Source organism: Castor canadensis, chromosome 9 (assembly GCF_047511655.1).
Source record: "Castor canadensis chromosome 9, mCasCan1.hap1v2, whole genome shotgun sequence".
NCBI lineage: Eukaryota > Metazoa > Chordata > Mammalia > Rodentia > Castoridae > Castor > Castor canadensis.
In genome coordinates, this window is record NC_133394.1 from 78,148,166 (window position 1) to 78,165,586 (window position 17,421).

At 33.7% G+C, this 17,421-nt stretch overlaps 1 protein-coding gene across 4 annotated transcripts in view; it reads right to left on the reverse strand.

Annotated features, from left to right (window-relative positions):
• Positions 1-10,088: 10,088 nt before the first annotated feature.
• Glrb (glycine receptor beta) overlaps positions 10,089-17,421 on the reverse strand; it is an 84,594-nt gene continuing 77,261 nt past the window's right edge. For all 4 annotated transcript variants that reach the window (XM_020187123.2, XM_074041757.1, XM_074041758.1 and 1 more), the window contains one exon: positions 10,089-10,922. In XM_020187123.2, coding sequence (XP_020042712.1) covers positions 10,626-10,922 — 297 coding nt within the window. In that variant the 3' untranslated portion in view covers positions 10,089-10,625. The remainder of the gene's footprint in view (positions 10,923-17,421) is intronic.

Sequence of the window (17,421 nt, forward strand, 5' to 3'; positions counted from 1 at the left end):
ATAGCTTTGTGAACATGATAGTAGGAAAGGATCTGGAAACACATTAGTAGCAAGTGCTCTTGCCTTTGGAATGTTCTTAGGAGGGTATGGATATACCTGGTCAACCCAGGAATAATTATGGTTATAAAAAAACAAACAAAAGAATCCGGGGTTCTCTGATTTCCAAAATATAAGATTTGCAACCATAGTAATATAAAAAGGGAAATGCTTTATGAACAAATAAACTTCTATCTGTATAAGTTATGGTACTAAATACGTCATTAGAGACCTGATTTGTAAAGGCTGATGCAATGATTCCTTAAGGCATCAAGAAAGGATTACTTTTGGAAGTCCTGCTCGTCTGTGTTTTATGATTACTTTCCGTCACTGAAATTATTGCTAAGTATTGAAGTCAGATAATTTACTAAGTGAAGTGACTGAGAGGATTTTAGGAATTTCAGAGAGAGAGAGAGATGAAATAAAATGGCCAAGAATCAATAGATCTTGAACAATGGAATGAAATCTCTGAAACTGTGAGCCAGGAAAAGAAAACAAAATAAACCCAGGAAAATAGGAGAAAAGAAATAATGAAGATGAGAGGAGAATGAATGAAGTAGAACACACATATTCAATATGGGAGTTAATAGAAAAAAAGATGAGCTTTTGTTGGTTTGTTTTGTTGTTGTTGTTTGAGACACAGTAGTTTTGCTACATAAACCAGGTTTGGACTCAAACTCTAGTATTCTTCCTATCTCAGTTTTCCCTCTGCTGGAATTATAGAAATGTGTCACCATGCCTAGTTTGTAAACTGATTCTTTTATATGACAAATAACAAGAAAAAATGAGTAAATATAATGAAGATAAAGTGACTTGATTATAACAAACACTAAATTCTATAAGATATTATTTTATACATGATGTTAAATCAATAAATTAATAACCTAAATGAAATAGACAATTTTCTAGAGAAAGTATAAATGATCAAAATATGCCCAAGAAGGCAAATGCATGAATTGGTTAGTAATTTTTTAATGAGCTCTGAATCATAAATTTTCTGCAATTTACCTTCAACGGCATGAGGTGGAACTTATTTTATAAGAATTGCAGAATACTCAAAGGACTATTAATTCTAGGCTATTAAATTTCTTCAAGTGATTGGTAAGACATTGGAAGTTACCCATCATTTTATGAGATTTGTGTGACAGCATAGACGACATAATAATGTGATCAATCTTATTTCTAAATACAGATACAGCAATTTTACATAATTTGTAAATAACTATATTAAACATAAAAGGAGTATGCCAAAAATAGCACTTCACAAATGAAGCTTTTTCTTCTTTCACCTACTCAATCTTTTTCTCCAGGATTCATACACAATGTTTAAAAGCATAATACAGACAGATCCATCTTCAAAAGAAAGAGGTTTGACAAAGGTATTAAAAAGCAAGAAAAATGTTCATGTCCAATAAACAGGGTCTGTTTGAATTAGACACATTTTGATATCTGTCCCAACATTTGATATCCAACTGAAACAATTTTGAAAGAGTGCTAAGTGCAGTGAAGGCAGGGCAGGGACTGTGGAACTTCACACAAACAGAGGCGTTCAAGAGGAGATGGGGAATAACGTGATAAGAAAGGTGGAGCTAGAAGATATGGAGTTAGAAATCATTGGGATTTGGGGATGCAATCAAGGATGACAGCAGACTAATACAAACCAAGACAGGACAACCTAACAAAATTCCTGCTGGTCCCCAAATCCCTGGAGGACAGGAGTGACTGGGTCTTTGTGGAAGCAGTTAAATTTAGCCTGAATTTTGTGTAAGTCTAAAAGCACTAGACTAGATTAACAGAGAGGCAGCTGGATGTTTCTCCCAGACCATTTGGCCCATAGGAACAGGAGCTGCTCTTGATGTAGGAATGAGGGCCTTTGGGGAGGGTATAGTGCATTTTATGAGGTGGAGAGGAATGAGCCTGGGCTGCATTCAAGAATGGAGTATTTTTAAATGAATAAACATACAAATAAATAAATGGAACAATCTGTTGAGACTAAGCTTCTCTTTGAGGGCCATCTGGTTCATATCAATTAGCACACACTTATTTTATTTGATCTTTAAATAGGCATTCTGGCAAAATGCTCCTAAAGTAATCTTAATGTGAAACTGTTCCATATATACATAAAATATATGTGCTGCAGAACTTCAAAAGGGAAATAGTATATCCTAGTTGCAAATAAAATACCAATTAATGTGCTGTGTGCTTATATATACATACATTATATACCTAAACACATATATGCAGTATATCTATATATCTATATCTGTATATGCAATGTATTGTATGTATATATATATATATATATATATATATATATATATATATTCCTATGTAAAAGCATTTGTGTGTGCATGTTAATTTACACCAGATTAATCTCAACTCATTTTGAGGTAAAGTACAAAATAAATCAGAGAAATAAAGTCTCATATCTATTTCTTTAAAACATACACAGTGACTTATTCCTTAAAGTTCTTAAGAGGTTAATACATTTAGAACTAATTTCAAGGACATTTTTCATAGTACAGGTAAAATGGTCTATCTTTGTTACATTTTAATATCTTTACTTGAGGCAATAAAATTCCACTTACCATATACATGTTTAATGAAAACTTCTATTAATAATTCTATATTTTTGGAGCTGGTCCCATTTTTTATTAATTACCTCATACAGTGCATCTCAAACTCTGTTCCCCTAAGTTTTCCTATGGCAAAAAAAATTTGATGGCTTCAAAAGGCCTTTAAAATAATGAAACAAAGCAGAGCTGTATTTTCAAACTACTCAGCCTCTTCCTACACTTGAAGTTATGATATCTTTTTCTCATGTCTTCCTCCTTCAAAATGAATCCATAGTTAAAATTCACTAATTCAGTAAATTAATTTACCTTAGTGTTGGTCCAACATTACAGTTGTCATCTGTCAAATTTGTCTTTAGTAAATATGCAGACATTATGGTTATAATATAAAATATATTGTTTCAAGGATAGCTAGATATGACTTTATTAGTTAGAAGTGGGCTTAATACACTTTAAGAATGAGTTCAGCAAGTAATGTATTATCATTTGTACCAAATTGGGTTAATTGGATATTCTGATTAATTGAGAATTAACATTATATTTAGTAGTTGGATTATTGAACTTCAAAGAATTAGAATATAATAAAATATATTAACATTATAATTCTATTGAACATGATTTAATATTTCTTCTCTGTTTGAGAAATTCAGAATCATAGTTTTCCAGGCTAACCATGAGCACTAATTATCTTTTATTGTTATATATGTATTAATTATGAGAAACTGAGCTCAATCTGTATGGCATATTTAACATGTACAGGAAATTCTTCTTTCAAAGGTCCAGAAATATCCTCATTTATTCACATTTTTCCTTTTATAAGGTGGAAAATACATAAAATATGACCCTTAAATATATAGACTCTGAAATCCTGGCACTATTATGTTATATTGCATTCCCTAGTTATAGATTCCATGTCTCCTTTAATCATTCCTATGTAATTTTGTAGTTCCTTACTGTACAATCCTTAATTATTTTATATCCTACATTGATACCAAAGATTTTTTAATGCTAAGGTAGCTAAAGAGCAGAAGCTATCTGTATCTTTGGTCAAAATGTCCATGTATTTTTTTAGTCTATCACCCATTGTTTTAGGAAAGCAATTTTGAAAAAGCAAACCATTAGAAATTTAGAGTTCCTCGAAGTAGCACAGTAGAATTGGAGAGGAATAAACCTTTATATCTAACCGGAATTTGTTGCACATTTATGTGCTGTGAACTCTGCTGTATAGTTTACATATAATAATATATTCAGTTCTTGGATGACATCACGAGTCATCATTACCACGTGTATCTTATAAATGAACTGATGCTCACAGATGCTAAATAACTTAGCAGCTTGTTGAGATGGGACTCTAGCCTAGACTGTTTCCAAGCCTTTGTTTTTAGCCCCTGTAAAAGACAAACCTAGACATTGTAATAGATAATTCTTATTTTATTGTTTATTCCCTCTTTTTAAACAGGGTAACTGGAGAAATGATTCTTTGACAAGGTCAGTCAGAGGGGTTGCAAATAGGCAGTCAGAACCATGACTTCGGTATCTGCATTTCCAGTCCAAAGATCTTTCTGCCACCTTCTACTGATCTCCCCACCCCCACACTGACGTGTTTCTATGTGATACTGGACATTAAAATTCAACTCACCTAAAGTTTCAAAAACTTCCGAGGTGCCAGTGGACTGACTGGAAACTAGAGATTTTCAAATGAAAGAGCTTTTGAGCCTGTGAATGAGGGAACAGGAAACATGTTGCTGTGTTTAGAAAGAGGCTTTATAATAGTCAAAGGGCTTTATAATAGTCAAAGTCAGAATTTAATAGGCTATTCCTTCTTAACGCGTTCCATACAATATGCTGTCCGTCAGTAAGATAAAGATCACCTTTTTAGCTGACAAGAAGGTGGGTTCTGACTCAGAAAAATGCCGAAGTTCCTTATTGAAACAAGCAGACATGACACTGCTGTCACATGCCAGACTCCCCTTCTGAGGAGGAAATTCCCTCAAAATGTCCTGTATGGTGTGGGGTTGTAGTTTTCAAGAAGATCAAACAGATATTTACCATTATCAAAGGGCATTTTCTTCCTGCTCCATTCACAACTCTAAGACATAAAGGAATGTCCCGTGAGAATATGCAATAAACTGAGCTGGGCTTTTCTGAAGCTAAAATGATTTACAGTCTTGTCTTGTTTACCATTTCACAAAAAGGTGTTTCTGTTCCTGTCCATCAATGGCACAGAGCAAGGCATTGTTAATTGGCCAATAAAATCTACATTCTGCAAGGTAACTGGCAAAGGTCCTGTGGTTCTACCACAGTTTTTGCTAAGCTGGGGGTGGGAGGAAGCTTTGCTCTCCTTTGGGCCACCTTACTGTCAATGATATTAATTGAACTGCAATTGCCTCAGGCTGAAAATTGGGATTTACTGAAAATTGTTTCAAGTTATAGGATTACAATCAGATGTGGGTTTTAGTTGAGAAACATGCATTAGTTAATGTGCATTCCATTCCCAGCTCAGGAAAACTCACTGTGCTACTCATTATTTCAACAATGTTAACTAGGAAATAATTCAACAGTACTTGAAGATTTTTTTATTATAATGTTTCCACATGGAATTCACAATTCTTCATATTTTCAGTAAAGTTCTAGCTTCAAAATTCTATGATCTATTATGAAATAGTCTCAGTTGACTTATTAAAGTATTCTTTATTGTTAAGGCAGATTTTTTCTTTTAGACAAATGACTTTGTTTCTCCTTATGTTTTTAAATAATATCCTCTACATTATTATTTGCATTGTAGTAATTTATATATTTAGCAAATATTTGTTTCACCCTATTTACTGTATGTACATCATTTAATAGTAGAAATTAGATTTTATTCATACTTATAGTTCTCAATTAACACAAGTCCTTAACATATTAACTATCCCATAAGATTTACTGCTTTACAATATTTTTGTTTAGTATTCTACTCTGGGAGACTTTGGAAATAATTACTTTGAGGTATAATCTGTAAGATTTGAGAAATTTAAAAATATTTATGAGAGTAAATTGCCTTTATTATTTGGAATGTAGAAATTCTAATTAGAGCAGAATTCATGAGCTTTCTTATTCTTGCTGGTTAAAGACTTATTGACATAAACATTTTCATTACACACATACACACACACACATATATATAAGTGTGTGTGTAAATATCTGTAGAGAAAAAGTTAAATGTGTTAAAGTACAAAACATCAAGTATATATATATATGCATGTGTATACATTCATATATATACATATACACACTAAAAGCATAACCAACCTTGAATTGACTTCCTTATTTTCTATTAGTATTAATCACATGAAAATCTATAAAACATTTTTAATCAAATGACATGGCTGATGTTTTGAAAGCACTTAACTCTAGCCTTTTAGAAGGTTAAGACAGGTTGGGGTGTGGCTCAAATGGTAGAATGTTTACCTAGTAAGTTAAGACTAGCTTCATTTTTTTAGGAGAGGAAGTAAATGAATGCTAAAATATTGGTATGTTCCAAAAATATATGCAATTAGTTTGAAAATATAATTTCAATAGTTTCTTCTAAAGCAAGATAATATTATTAAGTTACTGAATAAGGGCAATAAAAAAATTTAAAACTATTTGTCTTTTTAGGCCTGGTACTTTAATATTCTATATTCAACTATTCATGCAAACCCAAATATTCAATAATAATAGAGAGGATAAATTAAATGGTTTTAAGAGCAGCTTAATTTGAGCACTGTACATCTAATGGAAAATACTTTAATTTCATTATTCACTAGAGATGAACCCATGGCTAAAATACATTATTACAGAATAAAATATGTATTAGCCAAAGGAAGTGTTTGAAGAGATTTGATATTCAAGACTGGACCACTTAAAAGAAACAGCAAACATTAAACAACCACTTATCTGAGAAAAAAGGAACTGGGTGGACTTGTTATTTAATCATTGCTGAGCATAGTAGGAAAGAGTCAAAATCAACTTGGTTGGAGTTTGGGATGCGCACAGAAGTAATATGAGAAAGGACTGGAAAGATAAGCTAAACATTCAGGAGTCATATAGAAATCTTACATGACAGAAACACAGAGCAGTAAAGTTATCTGGGCAGGAGATAACTTTATGTGTTATCATAATCACAGCTCTATTTTAAAGAAATTAGCGCATAACAATTAAATATGGCCCTGGATTAGATCCTGATGAGTACAACAGGAAATAGATACAATTGGCAAACTTGATTTAGGTCTCCAGATTATCAGAATTTTTCCAGAGTTCACTTCCTGATGTTGATACATTGTATTACTGTGGTTATGAAGGAAAGTATCCTATGTTTTAAGAAACACACTGATGTTCAAGAGGTAAAGGAACAGCAGAGCTAATATTTTATTTTTAAAGTTTCAGAGAAAAATTTCATGCACACATAGTGGTGGGGAAAAATTAACCAAGTGTGAGAAAATACTAATATATTCAGTATTTGGGTGAAGGGTACATAGGAATTCTTTATTTTTTTAAATTTTGTGGCAATCTGCAACAATGTAAATAAATAGACTATCAATCTGTCCATGACTTAAAATGGTGCAAGAGATGACTACAGTGACAGCTTGGGCAGATGGTAGTGACAGTTAACCTCACCGTCATTCTAGAGGGAGATCTGAGAGAACCTACCAGAAGTTTAAATATATACATCTTTCAATTCAGCACCTCCACTCTTAGCATGTGTCTCATACAAATATGCATTCATGCCAAAGATAGTCATTGTAGTACTGTTTTTTCTTCCCTGTCTTATGTTTGTTTCTTTGGTAGTACTAAAGATGGAAGCCATGGTCTTGGGGATGCTAGGCAAACACTACCATTGAGCTACCTCCCCAGCTCTTGCAATACTGTCTTGTAGAAGGAAAATAACTGGCAACCTACATTTTCCACATGAAAGGGAGTTCATCCTATGGAACAATATGAGGCAGAAGTTTGCTCTTCTCAGATAGGAAGAACATATTAAAAGGGGAAAAGTAAGAAATTACAAAGTTATACATGAGGTTAAATCCCATTTGTTTTGTTCTAGAATGTAAAATCATCTTTTATATTTAAAAATTAGAGGCTGGAAATGCCTGGATGGGTATAACACCATGGTGCCCCTGGGTCTCGTCTAAGAAGACTGGCTGTACTCAAGTATACTCTACATACGTATGATTGCTTTATAACACATTAACATACTCAAGGATTGTTTGTGTGATTCATAAGGAAGATACGCAAAGTTACTTCCAATGTAAATTGAGTTGTAGTGGAATGAGATTGTAGACTGCTGACAAAGTCTGAGTAGAGTGGGAAACTGAATTAAGATGGGGGTCAGCAGCTAGACATGGTGGCTCACATCTGTAATCCCAGCTACTCAGGAGACAGAAATTGAGAGAACTGTCTTTGAGACCTGTCCAGGCAAAAAGTTAGCAAGACCCCATCTTACAAATAAGATAGCATGGTGGCATGCACGTGTAAACCCAGCTACATAGGAGGCATAGATAGGAAGATCTCAGTCCAAAGCTAATCCTGGACAAATATGCAAAACCTTATAAATAATCAAAGTAAAAAACAGCTGGGACGTGGTTCAACTGATAGAGTGCCTGCTCAAGAGGCCCTGAGTTCCAACCCCAGTACCACTCCAAAAAATTAAAAGTAAAATTAAAAAGATGGGGGTTAGCAAGAGTAAGGTGGAAGTAAAAGGAGTAAGATGGAGATATATAGGACTTAGTACTTGAAAGAAAATATACAATGGGAAAAAGGAGAAAAATTCAGTACAGCTCTACAATACCCATGGATTTTATAGAAATAGAAAATGAGAGATCAGGTGTAGCTCAGTGGTAGAGTACTTGCCCAGCATTGCCTAGGACGCTCAAGGCTGTGGGTTCAATCCCCAGCACTGCAACAACAAAACAATGAAAAGAAAATGAACCTACTGATCTGTGAGTACATGGTAATTTTTATTTTGAAGACACTGAGTTTGACGTATCAGGAGACTCCTGCTCGTACATATCTGAAAAATACCCTAGAAATATGAAGGTACAGAAACTGGAGTTGCCTGGGAGTGAAGCGACTGACCCTTGAGAGAAGTGTAATAGACTGGTTGTCATCAGTCAGGAATTGTAATGTTCCACTTGGTCCTGCAATAGTGGTCCATATTTACTTGTGTATGAAAAATTATCTTTAGAAGCTACAATATTGTTTTACAGGAAAGAAACTCACTCACATCATTTCAACAAATACATTTCTGTATAGTGAGACCTGTCTTCAATATGGTACATCTTCCACCTAAAGCTCTAGTTAAATTTCCTAGTAAGAATGCAACTGCAAAGATAAAGAAAATTTATTAACAGCAAATATCATTACTACAAATAACATTATACATGATTTAAGTCAATTCTGAGACTTTTTAAACCATAGTTCCATTAAAGTACTATTGCCCAGGGTCTTGGTAGGGTTACATTGTGGCATTTAAAAATTATTCAGATAGGTATGTGTTTGCAACTAGGGGGTGCTGATGGGCTATAAAGGATTAGATTTTATCCCATTAAAAATATCATGACCAGTGAGGTTTTTTTAATTAAAATCTTCAATGGTCTGAATAGCATTGAATTACATATGGTAATTAGCATAAGCAATTATTTTAATACATATTATTGAATTGCCTATTTGGCCAATTGGCTGTTTCTAGTTTTGTTCAGCTAGAACAAAACTCTCCAAATAATGAAATACTTCTTTGGTCTATGTTCATGTCATGTGAATTACTAATAATGCCAATTTCAGCTGTGGCAGAAATAAGTAGGTGCATCAGACAGGACAAGTTAGAAAATGGGGATCTTGGAAAATGCAATTTAGTGCTTATTTTTCAGGTTGGAATAAGATCAATGTAAGTAAATCTCAGTTGTCTAGATTTTTAGCAAGAAAGAAAACACAAGTGGAGGTGAATTCTAACATAAGCAAAGATATTATTTACTTAATCTTCAAGTGTTTATAATACCACAAAATATTCAAAAAACAAGTTAACAAAACATTTTAAAATTTATCTGAATTATGTAAGCATTTTAATAAAGTAAAGAAGTTAAAATCCTTTAGTGATTATGGACTTTTGTTTTGCAATTCAAGAATTCAAGTTACTTCTAGTAGTAAGGTATTTATTTATTCTTGGATCTCTAAAAAAGGATGTGAAATCATATATTTATTACGGCATTCCATTTAAAATATGCATAATTCCTTAAGGCACAATGCTTTTTAATATTCTGTATCAACAAAAATGCATGGAAATATATTTATGATTAAGATGTATTAAATAAATTTTTATCCTAAATATGTGATGCATTTATTCTTTGTTTTTATTTTATCAGAAGTCATAATTCAGTATGCTTTTATTTAAATCTAGATTTACCTTCGTTTCAGAAATGCTTACTGTGTTTTATTATCTGGCATTTTGACAACACAGGCAGGTACACTTTAAAATGAGTTTATTTTACACATTAATAATTTTTTGAACTTTATTTCTCAACAAAGCCTGCATAACTATCAGTGATATAGTTCTACATATAAAGTTAAAACAATATGTAATACAACTTTGCTTAGTCTTTGATAATACCACCTAAAATTATACAAGAATAAGATGGCTTTCTTTGAAGTTACAAGGAAGGAAATTTGGAATACCACATACATTAGAATGGTGACCTCACAGGGGTCAGCGTGCAGGTCTTTGTAGTATTGGGATGATATGAATTGTTTGTAGTTGACACTAACTGAAGAGCACTGTTTGAGCAATGCATTTGCTATACATATGTGCATCATCGCTAGAGCACAGACGTCACAGGAGCATGCTGCCATTCACAAGGAAGGTGTTGCATTATACTGCAATCAAATGCCATCCAAAATACAATGTGTTGCAAGTAAAATGCAAAAGTTTTCACAGATTGGCATTTATGAACTAGGCTGGTCACAATGAAATGGAATTTCATTTATACAAATGGGAAAGATTTATCATAAATATATAGACCAATATATAACATTGAAGAACAAGAAGCAGAAAGGAAATAATGCTCTTGCATATAGATCAATTCGCTTTGCTGCTGTTGGAATCACAGGTTTGGCTGGGGGAGGCTTCTTATTGTTCTTTGCCTGAGATTTCCCAAGTCCATTGTTGACTGCTATGGGTTTTCCATAGCAGTCATAATTAGATAATTCAAAATCTCTTGGTAAGCTTCCAACAATGCTGAAGTCATTAGATCTCAGATCAGACTTAGAAGTACAAACCTTTTTGCATCTGGTCTCACCAACCTGAAGATTAAAATTAAAAACAGAATGTAATTAGAATTTTTGTATTTATAAAACACATCTCTTTAAAGGAATATTTTTTAAATGACCAGTTTCTACAAGAGTATTTGTTTACTCCACAAAGAACCAAAAGAGGCAACATTCAACTGATTTAAACTATCAGACTGCGTGAAAATTTAGGGCTCTGAGATGTTGCCTAAATAACAGGCTTATGTCATGGAATAAACTTTTGATCATTAATTTTATGCTAAGGAAGCAAAATATAATCAACATTTATTTTTGATACTTCCAGGATTGTGAGTTTCCTCAGTTTAAAAACCAAGAAATAAAAATCCATCCTTGGTCATATATGTAACCATAACACAGACAATATTACTACAACGTATGGATTACAGATCACTGATTTCCCTAATGATCCTATTTCCCAATTGGGTTGCTCATAAACAACTGAGACATTAATCCCTCTAATAAGATGGGTTCTGTCTCTATACCATATCCACCAAAAGGAAGTAAAAGGTGACCACAATGGTCATGAACCAAAGGCTTAGTAGTGTAAGGCCTTCCCAACTTGTTGAGTGAAGTTGTATTAAACAACTATACTCAGAAAACACAAATAAAGTATGTCTACTTCAGTTAGACCATGTAGCACAGAGATCAGTCTGTTCCTAATTTCTAAGTTACTGAAATTGAATCCATTTCCTATAACCTATAAAATAATTATTTCCCACTGAACTCTCTCCAGCAATCGGAAATGCTCTTTGCAAGAAGCAGAGGTACGGCTAGCCCCCATACCAATGAACGGCACTATTACAAAAGGTTGGAGACAAGGTCTATTGACTCTTCTGACGAATGTTTCTCACTGTCCTTGCTATTGGGATTTGTGATTTGCCTTTGAAATCTTCACTGTTAACATTTATTAGGTTTTTACTGAAAAAAAGGAAACCATCTCATTGTATACTGTTTTGTATATTATACTCTGGTTTTTGCTTTCAATGTATAATCAACTAATTCTGTATATTCTATTTATATTTGCTAGATTATGACTAGGTAAATAATATACCTAATGTAATAAAGAGAACAAATTTTATTTCCCATCAGTACTTTAGGTACTGGGAGAATGTCCTTTATTTGAACAAATGCTGATATATTTACTGGGCAAGAGTCAGATGGAATGTTCAGAGGTGGACAGCAAAATCACCCAAGACATGCTGAGTGATAAAGCAAGTTCATCAGAATGTGTTCCTCTATCAAACAATGACATTGCACCCACTGTTTGACCTTGGATGTGCTGCTTATCATGATGTGATTATTATGCAATGCACACATGAATCAAAATATCTTCACATTGTGATTCATAAATATGGATAGATATTACGTGTCACTCAAGAAAATTAAACAGTTAATGAAATTTCAAATTAATTGTGATCAATAAAAAGCACATAAAATGCATTAAAATGTTCTATCATTTTACATTTAGGTTATTTCCATTTTTTTTAATTTTTACTTTTTTATTATTCATATGTGCATACAATGCTTGGGTCATTTCTCCCCCCTGCCCCCACCCCCTCACCCCACTTACCACCCACTCCGCCCCTCCCTCTCCCCTCCACCCCCTCGATACCCGGCAGAAACTATTTTGCCCTTATCTCTAATTTTGTTGAAGAGAGAGTATAAGCAGTAATAGGAAGGAACAAGGGTTTTTGCTAGTTGAGATAAGGATAGCTATACAGGGAGTTGACTCACATTAATTTCCTGTGCATGTGTGTTACCTTCTAGGTTAATTCTTTTTGATCTAACCTTTTCTCTAGCTCCTGGTCCCCTTTTCCTATTGGCCTCAGTTGCTTTTAAGGTATCTGCTTTAGTTTCTCTGTGTTGAGGGCGTCTTACCTATCCTCATATCTCCCTTGTGTGTACTCGCTTTTATCTTGTGTTCAAAGTTCAATCCCCTTGTTGTGTTTGCCCTTGATCTAATGTCCGCATATGAGGGAGGAGAACATACGATTTTTGGTCTTTTGGGCCAGGCTAACCTCACTCAGAATGATGTTCTCCAATTCCATCCATTTACCAGCGAATGATAACATTTCGTTCTTCTTCATGGCTGCATAAAATTCCATTATGTATAGATACATTTTCTTGATCCATTCATCAGTAGTGGGGCATCTTGGCTGTTTCCATAACTTGGCTATTGTGAATAGTGCTGCAATAAACACGGGTGTGCTGGTGCCTCTGGAGTAACCTGTGTCACAGTCTTTTGGGTATATCCCCAAGAGTGGTATTGCTGGATCAAATGGTAGATCAATGTCTAGCTTTTTAAGTAGCCTCCAAATTTTTTTCCAGAGTGGTTGTACTAGTTTACATTCCCACCAACAGTGTAAGAGGGTTCCTTTTTCCCCGCATCCTTGCCAACACCTGTTGTTGGTGGTGTTGCTAATGATGGCTATTCTAACAGGGGTGAGGTGGAACATTTGTTGTTATATTTTAGGTTAGTAAACAAGTACTACCTTTATTATTATATACTTATATATCTATATTTGTATAATCTTATTGGGTAATAATTTTTAAAAAGATGTTTATGTAAATATAATTGTAGAAACATACCCAAAACATGCAGATAAGGAAGAATGGGAATTGAGTTGCTAAAAGTTCACCATTCAGAACCTTTTATAGTCTAGAAAAATATCTGGCAGAAAACAGACGGGTTAAGGGAGTGAGAAAGGGAGCAAATGTAGCAACTAATACCTAAATTCTTTAAATGTGACTTTGGGAAATACACAATCAGGTATTTTTTCCCAGACACCCATTCCCTGTCTCATTTAAGTTATTCAAAACAAAGAAGACCTCAGGCTTCTGTGATACATAGGAAGTATGACTTCTTATCACTTATTTTTATTTTGGGTATTTACTATAGATCTAGGGTATGTACTATAGAAATACACTTACCATAAGTCACATTTTTACATAGGATTTTTGCGTCTCTAAATAAGTGAAATGTGACCAAATTTATATGGTATTGTAACATAAGTCATACCGGAATATTTCAACTTTTCTAATCTATTTTATTTATATGGCCAGACTCTTAGATTCTGCAGCAATTTTATAAATTTTAGGCTGTTATCTATCTAACTTATTAAATTGTAGATACAGAATTGTTATTCAGAGAAATTATTTCAATAAAAGAAATGTCAGTATGAGAATAACTTCTCTCATGTTAAAACCATAATATACAAAAGCATTCCAAAAAATATTCCAGTTGGTTTTTAGACATTTAATTCATTAGAACCCTTATGAGATATTTTGGAGGGTTCTTATAGTCAAAATGAGTAAAGTGGCACACATGTGTATGTGCACATGTTGGTGAAGAGAAGTACTTCTTAATGATACAATATGAGAATAAGATCAGGTTTCCTGTTGTAAAGAGTCCTCAAGTGTTCTTAAATAAATCATGATTTATTAAGTAAATTGGCTGGGCATTTTTTGCTCCATTGTATATTACACATACAAAACTTTGTTTTAGTTAACACTCTTTAGACCTTATTATCATACCAAATATATACATGAAAGTGCAAAAGTTTATGAGTATCATTTTCAACAGTGATAATATCACATAATAAGGAATGAAATAAACTGCATAAAATTAGATAATCCTACTAACATGCATCTCTAAAAATAAGTTTGACTATATTAATCTACAATTTATAATTTTTTGATTGTTCCTTAATGTGAATATATATTTCTTATTTACTTTGAGCATATAAACTTATGTCACTTCTGAAAATTAATGGTAATAAAAATGAGGTAGCATGATAATGAAGCTGTCAAGAATGGAGAAATGACAGAAATAAAACCTGCCTAATGCTTCAAACATTTGCCTCCAAGATTTCTTTGTAGTCCTCCCAAATTTGAATCCTCACACGCTTAAAATCAAATGATTTTCTGTAATACATCTTGACCTGAAGACCGAGGCATGATTTCATGGTGATAAGGTATCTTACATAGATGATAAAAAAATGTTCGGATGAAATAATCTGCACTTATTTTACCAAATTTAGATCAATCTTTATGTTTTAAAAGCATTACAATAAAGAAGAGGCTAACATTCGTGGATGAGCAGCACCTTTTACCTTTTAACCTATCAAAATTGAGTGCATTGATAACAGTTTCCATTGTCTTTATTCAGCAAACCTTTGTGTATGGCAGGCATGTACGAGGTATTGGGAACGGGTTAGTGCTAACAACAGAGGCCTCAATTGTTTTTGTTGAATGACAAGAGAAATACCTGGTGACCAAATACATCAGTGACCAAACTATTGGCATGGCTGAGAAAGTACCATCTTTTGGGGAAAACACACATTTATGTGTTGACTTGTTTTGGTATGAAAGCCATCAGTTAATCAAAACCACATACTAGAGACTAGATTTTTAAAAATCTTCTCATGTTTATTAACATTCCTTTCCTTAACACGTACAGTATTATTTTTTAAATTAGCCTTTAAGGTTTTCTACAATTCAAATTTCATTGTGCTTCCATTAATTGCTATTGTTATTTTGTCTAAAAATAAGAAACATATCACATGATTGAAATTACTTGGCAAAGTTTGTGTTTTGAAAGTCAAAACACATTTGAATAAGTGCATTTTAAATCCAAAACCATAACTGTATTTTTCATAGCAAAATTGTGGATTTAAAAAGGCAACAATTTTAAGTTGTCCATTTTTATGCTCTTTCATTTATTAATATGTAACAATTGCATGAATTTATCAAGTGATAGATTTAATGTACATTAATGTTAACTTACTTTGGGTCTCATATTATCATTTTGAGTCCTATCTCAAGATATAAATATTACATGGGTACAATGTTTATTTTAGAAGGTGAATTTTCTCTAGTAAAGAATAAGACTACTTTAGATATATTTCTAGACATTAAAATTTCTGATTGGTTCTTAAACTCTCCAAAGCATTTCTCTGTGACTTTTGTGGCAAAAGGTCTTAGCAGTTTCAAAATACAGACAAGTGTGTTTCTATTAGCAGATAAAACATGGAAAATTAAAATATAAAAGTTCTTCAGGATGTTGAATCTTTATTCAGTGGGCAATTATTTTAATACTTAAAAGATAAATTAAAAAACAAAATTGAGAATAGTATTTCAAGAATCCTCCTGTCTTCTACACCCATGTTATGTATCTATGTTCAAATAACCTCAGAAATGCTCTCAAAGCTAGTTCTAATTAGTTTCTTTCCATCAATACCCACTTGATGGAATGTATCAAGAAGCCAAGGTCATTTTGCACAATGATGGTCTCCTTCTAGAGAATATCTGAAGTTACTGAAGCCAAATAACATAGCAGAGAATGGAGCAGACTGTGGCATTACTGGAAATCTATAACCTGTTTATCAGGCTTGTTTCCTTTCTTCTTGGGATCTCTGAACCAAGGTTCAAGTTAGAGGGATTAGTGGGCTGGAAACTACTGTAAAAGACAAGAAGATGTCAGTGGAGCTTTTGGTTACCTGAGACACAAAACTAGGGAGTGAACACTTCTATGTAAGTGTCTCAGCTATACCTCCTTGCATTTCTGGCAGAAGGAACTTAACTCTTCTCAGTACTTTTGGCTTCTTAGGCTTTGGTGGTGACAGGAACTAAAGTAAAATCCTGGGAGAGGGAATTATAATTTCTCTGAAAGAGTGTTTTTCTGCTGTAGAATTAAAATAAGGCTGAAATGGCTCTGTAGACAGTGTAATCCTAACATTAGTAACAGTGTTAGAGAAGGACATGGTGGTATATGCCTGTAACCACAGCACTCAGGAGACTGAGAAAGGAGGATAACAAGTTTGAGACAAGTCTGGGCTACATAGTGATACTGTGTCTCAAAAATCAAAACAAAAAAGTGTAAAGAAGCACACTAATCCATCTATTTAATTATCAGAATGTGGTAGGCTGGGTAAAGGCACAATGAGGATCCTGACGGTCTTGTAAAGCATAAGGCACCCGCTTCCAAGAAGTGGGAAAAGACGTAACTTTCCTTTCCTTCTGCTCAGTTCAGTGGAAAACTTGGGCATCAAATTTAAAAGAAGTAGAAGAGAAGGAGGAGGAGGAAGGGGGCGATTAGTGGGTTAGAAATGTGAGAAAACAGTAAAATACAGAAAGATGTCAATAGAGTGGTAGGTAGCTAGAGTTAGCAAGAGAGAGAGGAAGAGTGGGGAGAGAAGAATGAGAAGAGGAGGAGTAGGGGAGGAGGAGGAGGAGAAGGAAGAGGAGGAAGAGGAAGACTATGACTATGAAAGGTGGAGAAAATGAGGCAGACCCCTGGGGAACTTAGAACCCAAAGAGTCACAGAGAGGTGATTTTCTCCATTTCCTTTTGGCCTCACATATAAAAACCCTCAAGATAGCCTGCTCTGTTCTAGCTAGAGGGCAAAGACATGAGCATCGATAGAGAAAACTTTAAGACAACAATCTCTCTAATGCAGTCAAATACCACAGAAAAAATTCTGGCCCCAATCCAT